At 36.3% G+C, this 12446-nt stretch overlaps 1 protein-coding gene across 4 annotated transcripts in view; it reads left to right on the top strand.

The window, feature by feature from the left end:
* CERKL (ceramide kinase like) overlaps window positions 1-12446 on the top strand; it is a 99885-nt gene that overhangs the window by 77631 nt on the left and 9808 nt on the right. For all 4 annotated transcript variants that reach the window (XM_008178307.4, XM_008178305.4, XM_008178304.4 and 1 more), the window contains 2 exons: window positions 5017-5159; window positions 11450-11524. In XM_008178307.4, coding sequence (XP_008176529.2) covers window positions 5017-5159; window positions 11450-11524 — 218 coding nt within the window. The remainder of the gene's footprint in view (window positions 1-5016; window positions 5160-11449; window positions 11525-12446) is intronic.

Raw genomic sequence — 12446 nt, 5'->3', positions numbered from 1 at the left:
TGTTTTTGACGTGAGCGGGAATAGGATCAACACTGTAGTGCTATATAGCAGGCAAGTCTAATGGCTATTTTTACAGCCTTATTTTGAATTTGTATTTTCTTTTACTTTTTACAGTGATCCATACAAGAAGGTTTAAATTATGCCTCAATAGTACTTCCAGAACAGTTCTATCTGTTCCAAACCTAACCAACAAAGGGAGTCCCTTCTAATTTGTGGCTGAGGCATGTTGGTGTGAGGCAACCTATACAAAACTACCCCAGATAGTTCTACCTATACAAGACTTCCATTTTCTGTCAAATTTTTCCCCTTCATGAGAATTTATTTTTCTTAATTAATGGAAGGATTTTAAAATGTATGGGAAGACAAAAACCAAAAACATATGAATTGCTAAACCCTCTAAATTAAAAAAAGTGTAGCTGAAAATTACTTCAAAGGTCTATTTTTACATTTTGCAATCTCTTTAACCAAAAATTGGATTAGAAAAGGTAACTTCTGTGGCTTGGTGGGAGGGAGGCAGAGACAGGCAGAATGACAGCCTATGGAATCATAAGAATTGCCCTCTCTTCCCATGGATCTGTAGCTCAGCAACTATCTTCTCTTCAGTTACATTTTTTTCCCTTCTGTAGGTAAGTGAGATGTACAGACAGGCAGTTCTGGTGGCTGGCTAGCAACTACCACATTGCATCTACTTCAGCTATGGTGATAGCAATGCAAAATCTAAATCAAGGTAGCGAAAAGGCACTATGTTGTGTTTCTTGCCAGAGTTCTTTGTGCACTGTGTCTAGGGATCATCTTTTTGCTCACTCTGAATGGCTGCAGCTTCCATCATTAGGAAAGAAAGCAGCAGCCCTTGCTTCACCGGAGCAGTCCCCAGCAATTCTCCAACAAAACCTATCGCCTGTGCCTAAAGCAAAAGGCAGGCAATGTTCCTAGTGAGAGCAGGGAACTGAAGAAACTGTAGCTAATAACCCTGGGAAACTAGGGAGAGGATTCTGGACCTTGAGCCAAAAGGAAAACCATCTTGAGGAACCTACTCCCCAAAATTCTCTTCCTGAGCAAGACAGGGCAGATAAATATAAGTCCCAGCGGCTGGATTTAGCTTTTGGACAGCTAGAGTTAGGTTTGTTTTCAGCCTTACAAGATGAATGATTCTTTCCCTTTTGGTACTTGGATTTAGGCTTACATTTAAATCATCTTTAACCAGGACATCTCCCACCCCACCCTAGGGCTTGGTAGGGTGCTCAATTTCTCACACTAATATCAAACCTTCGTACTGATATGGTGATTATGCCCTGGTGATGCTACTAGTCCTAGCCTGCTGTACATCCTTAGCTTTGTTTTCTTATATCCAGTCTGAACTATGACAAAAGCATGGAAAATGCATGCAAGTCTTTTCTCCCTAATCAAGAGCTTAAAATGTCATGGATTTCGGAGAAAAATATTTCAGGTTAGACAGGTGTCAATGAAAACTGGTTAGAATATTGCACCTGATGACTATTTGTTCCCATTGGAGCCCTTCACAGACTCCCATAGAGTAGCTCAATAGGATCTAATTATTGTCTAAACAAAGTGGTTCTTGATGATTTATATATGAAAAAAAAATTGTTTTCCTTGTCTGTCTGTCCTTAGGCGGCTATGCGGTGTAGTTGTAGCCATGTGGATTCCTGGATATGACCTCCTTCACCTTGTCCTTAGGTTGTGAGTTCCTCCTAGCAAGCTGACCTTCCTGAATGTCCAGAAAGTGCCTAGCAAACAGAGGCTTTTTCTATAAACAAACAAAAAATACAGCCATGAATTTGCTGAATCTTATGTGGGGGTGAGAACCCACTTACAGGGTTCACATTAGAGTGCTTGCAGGAGTTCTGGCTTTATATCATCCTATGGAAGATTAAGGCAGTAATGAATGCAACATAAGTCTTCAGAACTTGATTTCTTACAACAACAAAAAATAAGATCAGACAAACAACCAAGGACTGCCATTAACATGCAGAAAAGAAGTATGTGCCAACCTTTTGTGTCATGGAGATTTAATGGTTTTTATGTGGGCAATTTTTTAGCCAGAACTTCCTTTCTTGTTTGATGGGGATGAGGTGGATCCTGGTTTAAAAATAAAGACATAAGTAAGAAAAAACTATGTGATGAGGAAAAGTGTCAAAGTTGAGAGAATACAACTTCAGTATTTATAGTAGGATGTATTTTGTTTTCCGAAGAGTTTACCATTATAAAACTGGCTGAATTTTTGGATATAGTTGCAAGAATACAACAGAAGATGCATGCATGCAGAAGTTTAAGTAACGTCTTCTGAACAAACTTTTACATCAATTTTATTCTTAAAATTTTGCCTAACATTGGAGAATGCTAACGCCCATATTTTTATTATTAAATTATGTTTATCTGGAGAAACTTCTATTAACATTCACATACATTGCTTTGTAAAACTGCTTAATAGCTGTTTAAGAAACAGAAAAAAGACACTAGCCACAGCAGTACTTTTACAGACAAAAGCATTCTCCTCTATAGCCACAGCAGGTGGGAGTTTAATTACCTACTACAGAAACAATGATTAAGTACCTTCATGCAAAGGATTGCTGGTAGTAGGGTTTTATGCCTTGGTATATCCCTCAAGTGTTTGCATAGAGTCAGGATTAGCTCTTTTGAAATGGGTTTTAGCCTTGTTTTATTATATTTCTGGCAATTAATAAACACTGACACGCATTTATGGCTTGATCCTGCAAGGTCCTGCTCTGTCCCTCATCCAGCAAAGAACTTAAGCAAGAGCTTAATTTTATCCATATGAGTAATCCAATGGCAAGAGTATTCAGCGCCTTATTTAAACTATCTCGCATAGCTGATTTATACATGAGTTGTTAGATATTTATTTACATATAATATTTAATTCTACTCTGAAGTGCAAAGGCGTATACATCAGAGAGAGCAGAAATAAAGGGTGTTAATGTTGTATTTAGATTTTAGAATAGCTGATGCAGCAGTGAAGTTTTGATCTCTTTCGAGATATGACTATACGCAGTTAGAGTTCTGTTATTCTTCTGAAGCCACACTTTTTTTCCCCTGCATTTTCAGTTATATCTTATCTCTGCCACTTTGTGGGTATCTCTGCCACTTACCAATAAAAATGCATAGAGCAAAATTTTGAGCTCAGCTGTCTTGGTGTACGTGCAGCCTACATAGTCTTCAATGGAGTTATTCAGGATTTACATCAATATATATGAAAGTGGAATTTAGCTCTCGGCATTTTGGTTTTAAGGCAAGCCTTACTAAACGTAACTCAAAGTTACTGCCATTTAGTCCCTACTAAATCACAATAAGGTTTCCAAAGATTCACACAGACCCAGAGAGTCCCCATGGCAAACCTTCTGTTAAGAGCACATGGACCACCTTCAGTGTCGGATCATAAAGCTCTTTTCCAGGCCCCATCTCCTTCCAATCCCTGAATGTTTTAGCCGTCCATTCCAAAGCTGCAGCCAGCTTCTTTGAGAGGCAAAGATATTTCAGTTCATGTCACAAGACTCTTGCCCACCAGTTTTTGACACTCAAATTATTTACTACTTTACTTGAAGCAATAGAATGCCTCCTCTACTTATCCGGCTGCATCCATATGCTGAATAACACTCAAATCAGTGACCTGAAGAATATTTAGGCCTGTGACACCTCAAGATATACCAAAGTAGTGTGCAACAGAATGTGGCAAATGCATTATGGGAAAAATTATTTCTTGAACTAAATAAGATGAACTGCTAAATGTCTTTGAGCTATCTGGCCCAAAGCAGAAGCATACCCCTTATATTCCAACACCTGTTTGCCCAGAAAATTTTGAGAGTATTTAAAAATCTAATTTATTTTTCATTATTTATACTATTTATTTACTTTTTGAATTGTGCCCAGTTTGGCTTATAAACATAGATTTAACAGTTATGCTTTCATTTGTAGTCTGTCTGATCAATTTCATTTTCTAGTTCTTATGTGTAACTTTAAGTGAGTGTTAATATGTGGATGTGTTTAGCAATGGCCAGATTTGGTGATCCTTTTCATCTAGATTAGTATTTTGCTTCTCAAACAACCCCATTGAGACTACATGGGATTGCCTGCCGGAGCCAAGGTACTACAGCATGTGAGTAACGGTGGCAGAATCTGGCACAATAATTGGCACAAGTGGAGTCTTTCTTAAAATAGGTAATACTGACTTGTCACAGGATAGCCTTAATAAGAAAGAGTAACAAATAGAAATCATGTCATTGTGAAGAACATGGGGGCTGCCTGTAATAATTCATGAATATTATATATTCTTTTTGTCTCATTGTTTTGTGTTGTTTCCTATGTGCGTACAAGAAAAAGATCAGCGGTGCAGTTAGCCCTATAACTGTGACAGTCATGTTTAAAAGACAAAACCAGTGCCTTGTAACATTTATAGTATTTACACATCTATTATTATTATTAGCACCACTGTAAATTAAAATATGTTATCTATAAATGATTTTAATGCCTCTGAGTTTTCAATGAATTATTGAAAATAAGCAGTATTTTATAATTTCGGATTACATTAGTATGTTATGTATGCTACCATGAACAAAAGAAGACTTATATGCTTCTGGCCACTGAAAGAAGTAAAAAGATTGTTTGTGCAGGTGAGATAGGGTATTAACACATTCCGATTTCTCATGTTTGTTAACCTATCCATCCTACTTCACAGATTTAGTTACTGAACTTGGGAAGTGATGTTTCTCTTAGTCATTATGACCTGTACACTGTGTGTGTATTTCTCTATATGTAACTATAATTCAAATACAGAAATGATTCTGTTTTTAAAAACTATTTAGAAATATATATATATATATATAATATAATATAAGTATTTGAATTGTCCTTATGTAGATATTTATTGCGTTATAATTGTCTTTCATTTATGGATCAGCTATGATATACGAAACAAAAGTATTTATCTTGTACTGCTGAGCCTCATTGTTGATTTTTTTTTTTTTTTTTTTTTTTTTTTAATAGGGTGGTTTGTGTTGGTGGCGATGGGTCTACCAGTGAGATAGCTCATGGTCTACTACTTAGAGCTCAGATGGATGCTGGAAGAGATACAGATTACATTCTTTCACCTGTCAGAGCACCACTTCCTCTTGGCATTATACCAGCAGGTGAGAACAGAAGATACAGATTTCATTTAAGTACCTTTCTTATAGACTCTAAGGCCAGAAGGGACCACTGTGCTCATCTAGTCTGATCTTCTGTATAACACGAGCTATAGGACTTTCCTGAATTAGTTCCTGTTTGAATGAGAGCATATCTTCTAGAAAAACTATCTTGATTTTAAAATTTCCAGTGATGGAAATCCTTTAATAAATTGTTCCAGTGGTTTATTACTCTCACTGTTAAAAATTTGCCTGTCATTTCCAGTCAGAATTGTACTGTTTCAATAAATAATAAATCTTACTTAGATTAGTTCATAGTAATGGCACAGATCAGTTCCTTACCTGTGGGAGGATCGCCTGGGAGAGGAAATCTCAGTTCTCCTCCTGCTCCTCCTCCCCATTCTTGAGTTCCATGGGGAGGACAGGTTTCATCTCCATACCCTCATGGAAATGGTGCCATCCTTGTGGATGTCCCTGGTGTCCTCCTACTTCCCTCCACCAGTTTCTTCGGCAGCATCTCCGTTGGATTCATGTTTCCAGGAGCTCCCCTTAGTGGTAAATTATGCCAAAAAGATGATACAGTCTCAGGCCATATTAACTCTCTTACCTTATCTCTGCAGGGCTATCGGGGCAGAGTGTGCATCCCGTTGACTTGTCCTGTCCTTGTCCCTGTCCGTATCCCAGCTGAGCCTTCCATTGACCTGACTCTGTCCCACCTGTTCTTCTTTACCACTACCACCTCAGCTTGTCCGCACTCTCCTGCTCCTCCAGCATCTACAGTAGAATCTGAGTTATGAACACCTCGGAATGGAGGTTGTTCTTAACTCTGAAACGTTTGTAACTTTGAACAAAATGTTAGTTGTTCTTTCAAAAGTTTACAACTGAACATTGACTTAATACAGCATTGAAACTTTACAGAAGAAAAATGCTGCTTTTAACTATCTTAATTTAAATGAAACAAGCACAGATACAGTTTACTTACTTTGTCAAATCTTTTTTTAACTCCCGACTCTTTTTTTTTTTTTTTTTTTTTTTAGTAATTTACGTTTAACGCAGTACTGAACTGCATTTGCCTTTTTTTTTGGTCTCTGCTGCTGCCTGATTTCATACTTCTGGTTCCTAATGAGGTGTGTCATTGACTGGTCAGTTAATAATTCTGGTGTTTGTAACTCTGAGGTTTTACTGTCCTCTGGGCAACGCAGAGAGATTTCCACTGAGTCCAGAGAGAGGGATGATACTGCAGAGGTGACTGAGAAATTCCCATGGGGAAAGAGGGATATTTATGGATGGAGAGTCCCTTCTGTTTGTGAATTTTTTTTGGGAGGGAGGGGAGGAGCTGATTTGATTTCATATTTGTAACTGCATTTTTCATATATCCTTTATAACCAGTAAGGGAAACAATGGAGCTATGTCTTTTCTCTAAAGCTAATGGCCATTCATACCTTACTCGTTTCATTTCCCATAAGAAATATTGAAGTAAGTGCATGGGTTGCCTTTGGAATGATTTCAGCTATCCATATTCCTCTCCTTTAGGCTGAACCGATGTCCTGATTTTATAGGGACAGTCCCAATTTTGGGGTCTTTTTCTTATATAGGCTCCTATTACCCCCCACTCCCGTCCCAATTTTTTTCACATTTGCTGTCTGGTCACCCTACTCTCCCTTTTAAAGAAATAATGGTAGTTCTTTGCAAGCACTATTAAAGAGCTTCAACTTGCTTTTGCTTTTACAAATTACAAATAACAGCAACAACATTTTCAAAATGCAGTATTTAACATAAGCAATAATTATTAGAAAAATATGGTGGATTATATTAGAGATGGCTTAAAGTACACAAGAACAAGGGAATGGTTTAGTGAGAGACCACATAATGATCTCAGCTACATGAAGCAAATAAATGTTAGGCCACCATTCTGACCTTCACTTGTCATTTGAGTTGCTGTGAATGTGGTGGTGGTGGTATGAGATGGAATCTCTCCAACTTTTTACTTCATGCAATTTGGATGTGCTTAGGTTACCGTTCCTCTTCATTAGTACTTATTCTCTTGAGTTTATTAATAAGGAGTTGTACATCACAACCAAGAAAGATAGGTGCACCCAAAGGAATGTGCATTTAGAATATGTTTGGGAGTAAGTTGAATTATAGGGTGATTAAACTAATTTAAATAATGCAAGTATAACAAATGCCTTTTAAGAGAGATTTTTATATTTTTTTAAAATCATCTTTGGTTAAGTATTATGTCATGCTGATTATATGTACTTTATAAATTATCTGTTTTGGAAAAAGTAGTCTATTTGTGTGTATTTAAAAGATATATCAATAGATCATTTAGTAGTTTTATAAATTTTACTGTACAAAATACCATGCTTTTCTGGTTGAGTTGATTAAGAATAGAAGGTATTTTAGAGAGTATATTATTTACACAGATTAGAGTACATTTTCTGCCCCTTAGAGTCGGTATAAGATTTAGAGTGCTAAGCAGCAGTTTTCAAGTTTCAGCATACTTGAGGAGAGGATTGCTTTTGGAGCAGTTAGCCTCCTGGAGAGAGAGAGAGAGAGAGACCCAGAGGGAGTGTGTTTCTACTAAAATACTTCAAGTCAGTAGACCAAGCTGCTGTATTGTGGTCAAAATCAAATGGATCACATGTGGGGAAGCCTGCAGTTGTACTGCTAGTCATTAGTAATAGTGTTTGTTGCTATGGGAACGACTGCTAAGGAACTGTACAGAGGGATTCAGATAGAGGGGAAAATCTGGAAGAACATAAAAATAAAAAAGCAATCCAGTTGTTATAAAATAAGAGACAATCTATACACTGATGATTGTGATCCTTATCTTCCTAAATGGTCCACTTAAATAAATTTGTGCTTTCCAATTAATTGGACAATAAAATATTACTGAGGGACTGTTAATTTCTATGATATTTCAGGCAAAGAATGAAAGTGTTTGGTGCAGTTTTCATGAGAATTTTAGATATGCTTGACTAGGAAGTCATTACATCACATTTATCTGTTTGGATGTGGGAGACATTAACAGCTTTATGAATATTCATGTTTGGTTAATTACGTTAATTGTTCTGCAGAAGTGCATGCACTTCCAAGGACAGGGTGGATTTTTTTGTTTTTGTTTTTGTTTTAAATTTCTGCCTGGTACCTCCATCAGTCACGCTTTAGATGAACTATTACACTTTTGTCCTAACTCTGATGCTTTCATGAGGAGATAGTGAGAAGTAGCTTATATTGTCAAGGAAAGAAAAGAAAATTCTATCTAGAATTTTATTTTTCTGGATAAAAAACTCTGTTGTAATTTTTTGTTAAAATATATTTTGTGATAGTTCTGTAGAATAGTGCCAAAAGTTGAATCTTTTTTTTAAAAACAAATGGTCTAGTATGAGTGGTACCTAAATATTTAAGGCTAAATAATGATTGCACTGTGTAGCTTATGGGTTCACTGCATCCATTTTCTCACTCTCCCTAAAGTGACAAGGTGCAGAGGCACCACCCAGTCTCTGTTAAATTTAGGGTAAATAGCATCTCAGGCTAGAGAGGAAGGAGGACATAATTTGGGAAATGAATCAATAGCTTAGAAAGGCAAGCAAGTATACTTTTAATATTTTGCCTATATATTGTCTGCCTGTTTAGTGTTTACCTGTGTTGTCTGTAGGTTTTTTGCAGCACATTGTACATTTGTGTAATACCTGGCATGAGGGGTTCCTGATCCTTTATTGGGGTTGTTGGGCACTACCATCATATAAATGTTTGGTTGGAAGAAAAATGTTGTAGCATATAAGTGGATGTGTTCTAGATATATTCTTGATGGTACTGGTGGACAGGATCTTTTCTGAGCAAAAGACCCAAGTTGTCTCTTTTTTTTTAAATGTCAACATGTATTTTGCCTTCTCCCGTGAGTCATAAAAAGATGGATTGTTGTCTTGTCTTCAAGTGAAGATGTGCGTGTTCACAGCTTCTAGTCTAGTACATAATATATAGATTTTAAGAGGCGGGAACAGTACTTGGGGCCTATTTGTTTAGTAAGGACCTGATCAAACTCTCACTGAAGTCAATGGGAAGATTGCTGTTGACTTCAGTCAGGTCCTAGCTGATCATAAATTCGCTTCAGGCTGCAGTAACAAGTTGCTTCTGCTTAAATCAGGCATCCCCAACAGCTTCAAAACAGAATGGTCCTGATCTATCAAACTATATTTCACTCTATGCAATGTCTTTATTGGCTTGATCCTTAAAGATATCAAGTGGAAATTTTTCAAAAACATAGCACCCCTATTGTAGTGAATAGAAAGCAAAATTATTTTTGAATAGTTTCTAATAACCCAAGTTGTGTGATTTTTGGGGATTTTTGTATGCATATGTTTTTTCTCCTACTGTAATTTTGGAGAGGGAATTTTGCATTTAAAACCCCTAGTAAGTTATTAGTATCAGTACCCGAACGTTCCCATCTTTTAAGTACTGATGGAGTTGGGATTCACACAAGCACTTACATAACAGATATTAGGATTGCAAAAACAGTTTTGCTTTAAGATTTGGAAAATGATTCTAACCAAACCATTTGGAACAACTTCATTTATGAAATGTCACGCAACGGTTCAGACCCTGAGCTTCAAACTCCAGAGATTACATGTTATAATGGCCTTTAAAACATAAAATGGTGCTGAGCATGCATTTGAGATTCTTTGCCAAGGATACATTTTGAGGTCAATGCTGATTAGTTAATTTTCTAACCAAAAATGTTTCAAGTGCTATACACTATAGCATTACAGACACTGAATTAAAAAGCCCACAGAGTTGTATCTTATATGGAAAAATGTTTTAGGGTGATGATTTTGCTTTGTATTTTGACACCTATTGTACAACCACTAAAGGAAGGGAAAAGCAAATAACATGGAGAAAATACTTGTTCTGTCAACTGAATGATGGATTTATAAATTGTAGATGGAATTTATAAAATTGTTTTCTGTGTCTAGTTGTAATGTCCTATTAGTGTGCTGCATAGCAAGTTGATAGTATTTCTTTTGAACCTGTCAGTTTCCTTTTTCACCTCAAAGTACTTCATAAACCTAATTGACCATTTTTTTCTGTTTTAGAAGAGAGAATGCAATTGAATAAAAAGGGTCACTGTATAGCAATTTCTTTAGCAAAGAAGAGATACAGAGATGAATGAGTCAGATTAAATTTTTTATTCTTTAGAAAAAAATGAAGCTTCTTTAGAATTCTTAAAGTTTGACGGACAATATTCTCCATAGAATTTCTATTGCATTCACGCACCCTGATTGTTTCCATGAGGTGCATTGCAAAACTGAAGATGTAAATTTCAAAGATTGTTCTACACGCAGCATCTTGTTAGATGCACTTCAATTATTTCCTTCCTGTGGTGTAAATCCTGAGGTCATTACTCAAAGCCTCCCAGGTACTGAGGGCTTCCTGTGAGGTGCTGAGTAATCTCAACTCCTGTTGAAGTTCATGTGAGATGAGTTCACAGGAAATACTAAGTATTTTGTGGGATTGACCTCCCAGTTCTTAATCAATCCTTACTCAAGAAAATTGTTACAAAAAGCAGTACGAGTTTCACTGAATAAGGACCTCAGGATTTGGTTCTAGCTATATATTTGGATGCATAGCCCCTCCCAAGTTTTGTAAGTCCTCCCTTCAGTAGGGATATCAATGTTATCTTGATGTATGTTTGTTATAAACATGTACCTTTCATTTTAGTGCAAAATGTTGCTTTTAAATTGTTTACTTTCTTGGTGTGAATTTTTTTGTTAGTAGATTTTTTTTTGTATGTGGTCATGTGATTTTCTGATAGCCAAGTTAAGTGCACCTGTGAAATTTAAGGTGGCCTCAGGTTTCCAAAATTGTTAATTGATGCCACAAACTGTTACATACTTTTAAACACCTCTTTCAAAGATCCACACTCCTTTGCCTAGCTTTTTTTTTTTTAATTGTAGGCCCAAATTGTGTTAATTGCTAATGGACTTGAAGTGAGGATTGTTATTTTTTGCATACATAGGAAGACAGTAATCAGTGGGCAGAGGATGATGCGTAGTTTACCATTGCAACATAACTTCCATTTACAAGTTACGTTATATAGTAGGCTGGGCTAAAGAGTCTTGCCCTGTGGAGTAGAAAGTTTTTATTCAAAGGAATCCTGTTACAAATTGAACCAAATTCTTCTTCCTCAAAAGTCTATATTGAGTGAAACATCGTTTTATTTATTTTGTTTTGTATTCTCCAGTCTATCATTCAGTACCAGTCTTATAACAATTGTTTTGTATTAATTTTTACAGGTTCCACTAATGTTTTGGCTCATACTCTTCATGGAATCAACCATGCAGTAACTGCAACATTGCATATTATAATGGGTAATTCATAAATGCGTTATCAGAAGCTTTCAGATAATTAAAAGTCATATCACTTAAAATTTTGAATACATGTTCACAAAGGAAGGGAGTGCTTGCCTAACAAATCAATGATACTTTGTTGTGTCAGGGTGAATTTTGTATCATCAAATAGTTTGGTTTGAAAGGGACCTCTCCGATGAGACCTAATCCACTGTGTATCTTAACAGAGTTGCTTCTCTAAACTGTTCTTGATAAACTATTCTTGGGTATCTAGTATGACTATTAATAGCTGCATTGATGAGAGTTCACCACATTCCATGGCAGGTGGTGTCATTGATTAACTGTTTTATACTGCTTTTCTTTTAATTTAGTAAGTCAGGAAAAGCCAGAGTTGCACAGGCAACCTTTAACTCTGTCTCTTATATATGTGCGTTATGATACACAATTCACTGATCACATACTTTTTTTAAAATTCAGGAAGCCTGCCTAATAGTAGGGAAAATGGGTGGTTGATCTTTCGGTGTGGGTTCAAGGCATACCAACAATTTCTGTATGGAAGTAGTTGTTTACTACACAACATGGCATCATTCACCATCCAACCTGCACAATAAATGGGACAGAATTTCTAAGTATATGAAAAATAATGTGATAATGCTATTCAATATTATGTGTATTAAAAAGGGACAGAGTTAAGGTTGCCAGTGTAACCTTAACTTTGACTTTTCCTGAATTTTGAATACTTCACTTTGCATCATTAATATTCCTTTTAAGGCAGATTTTTGTATGGAACTGTATTGCTTTCTTGTAAAGAAAAATGGGAAAAAAAGGCAAAAAAAAAAAAAAAAAAAAGCAGTTCCATTAAGTGTAACTGCTTGCTAGACCTCAGCTGAATGCTTTATTAGTTAATATGTCAATCAATGATGCAAGAGCCCTTGCTCCATTT

Source organism: Chrysemys picta, chromosome 11, assembly GCF_011386835.1.
Source record: "Chrysemys picta bellii isolate R12L10 chromosome 11, ASM1138683v2, whole genome shotgun sequence".
NCBI lineage: Eukaryota > Metazoa > Chordata > Testudines > Emydidae > Chrysemys > Chrysemys picta.
The sequence above is the reverse complement of the archived record's forward strand: the minus strand, read 5'-3'. Positions and strand labels throughout refer to the sequence as shown.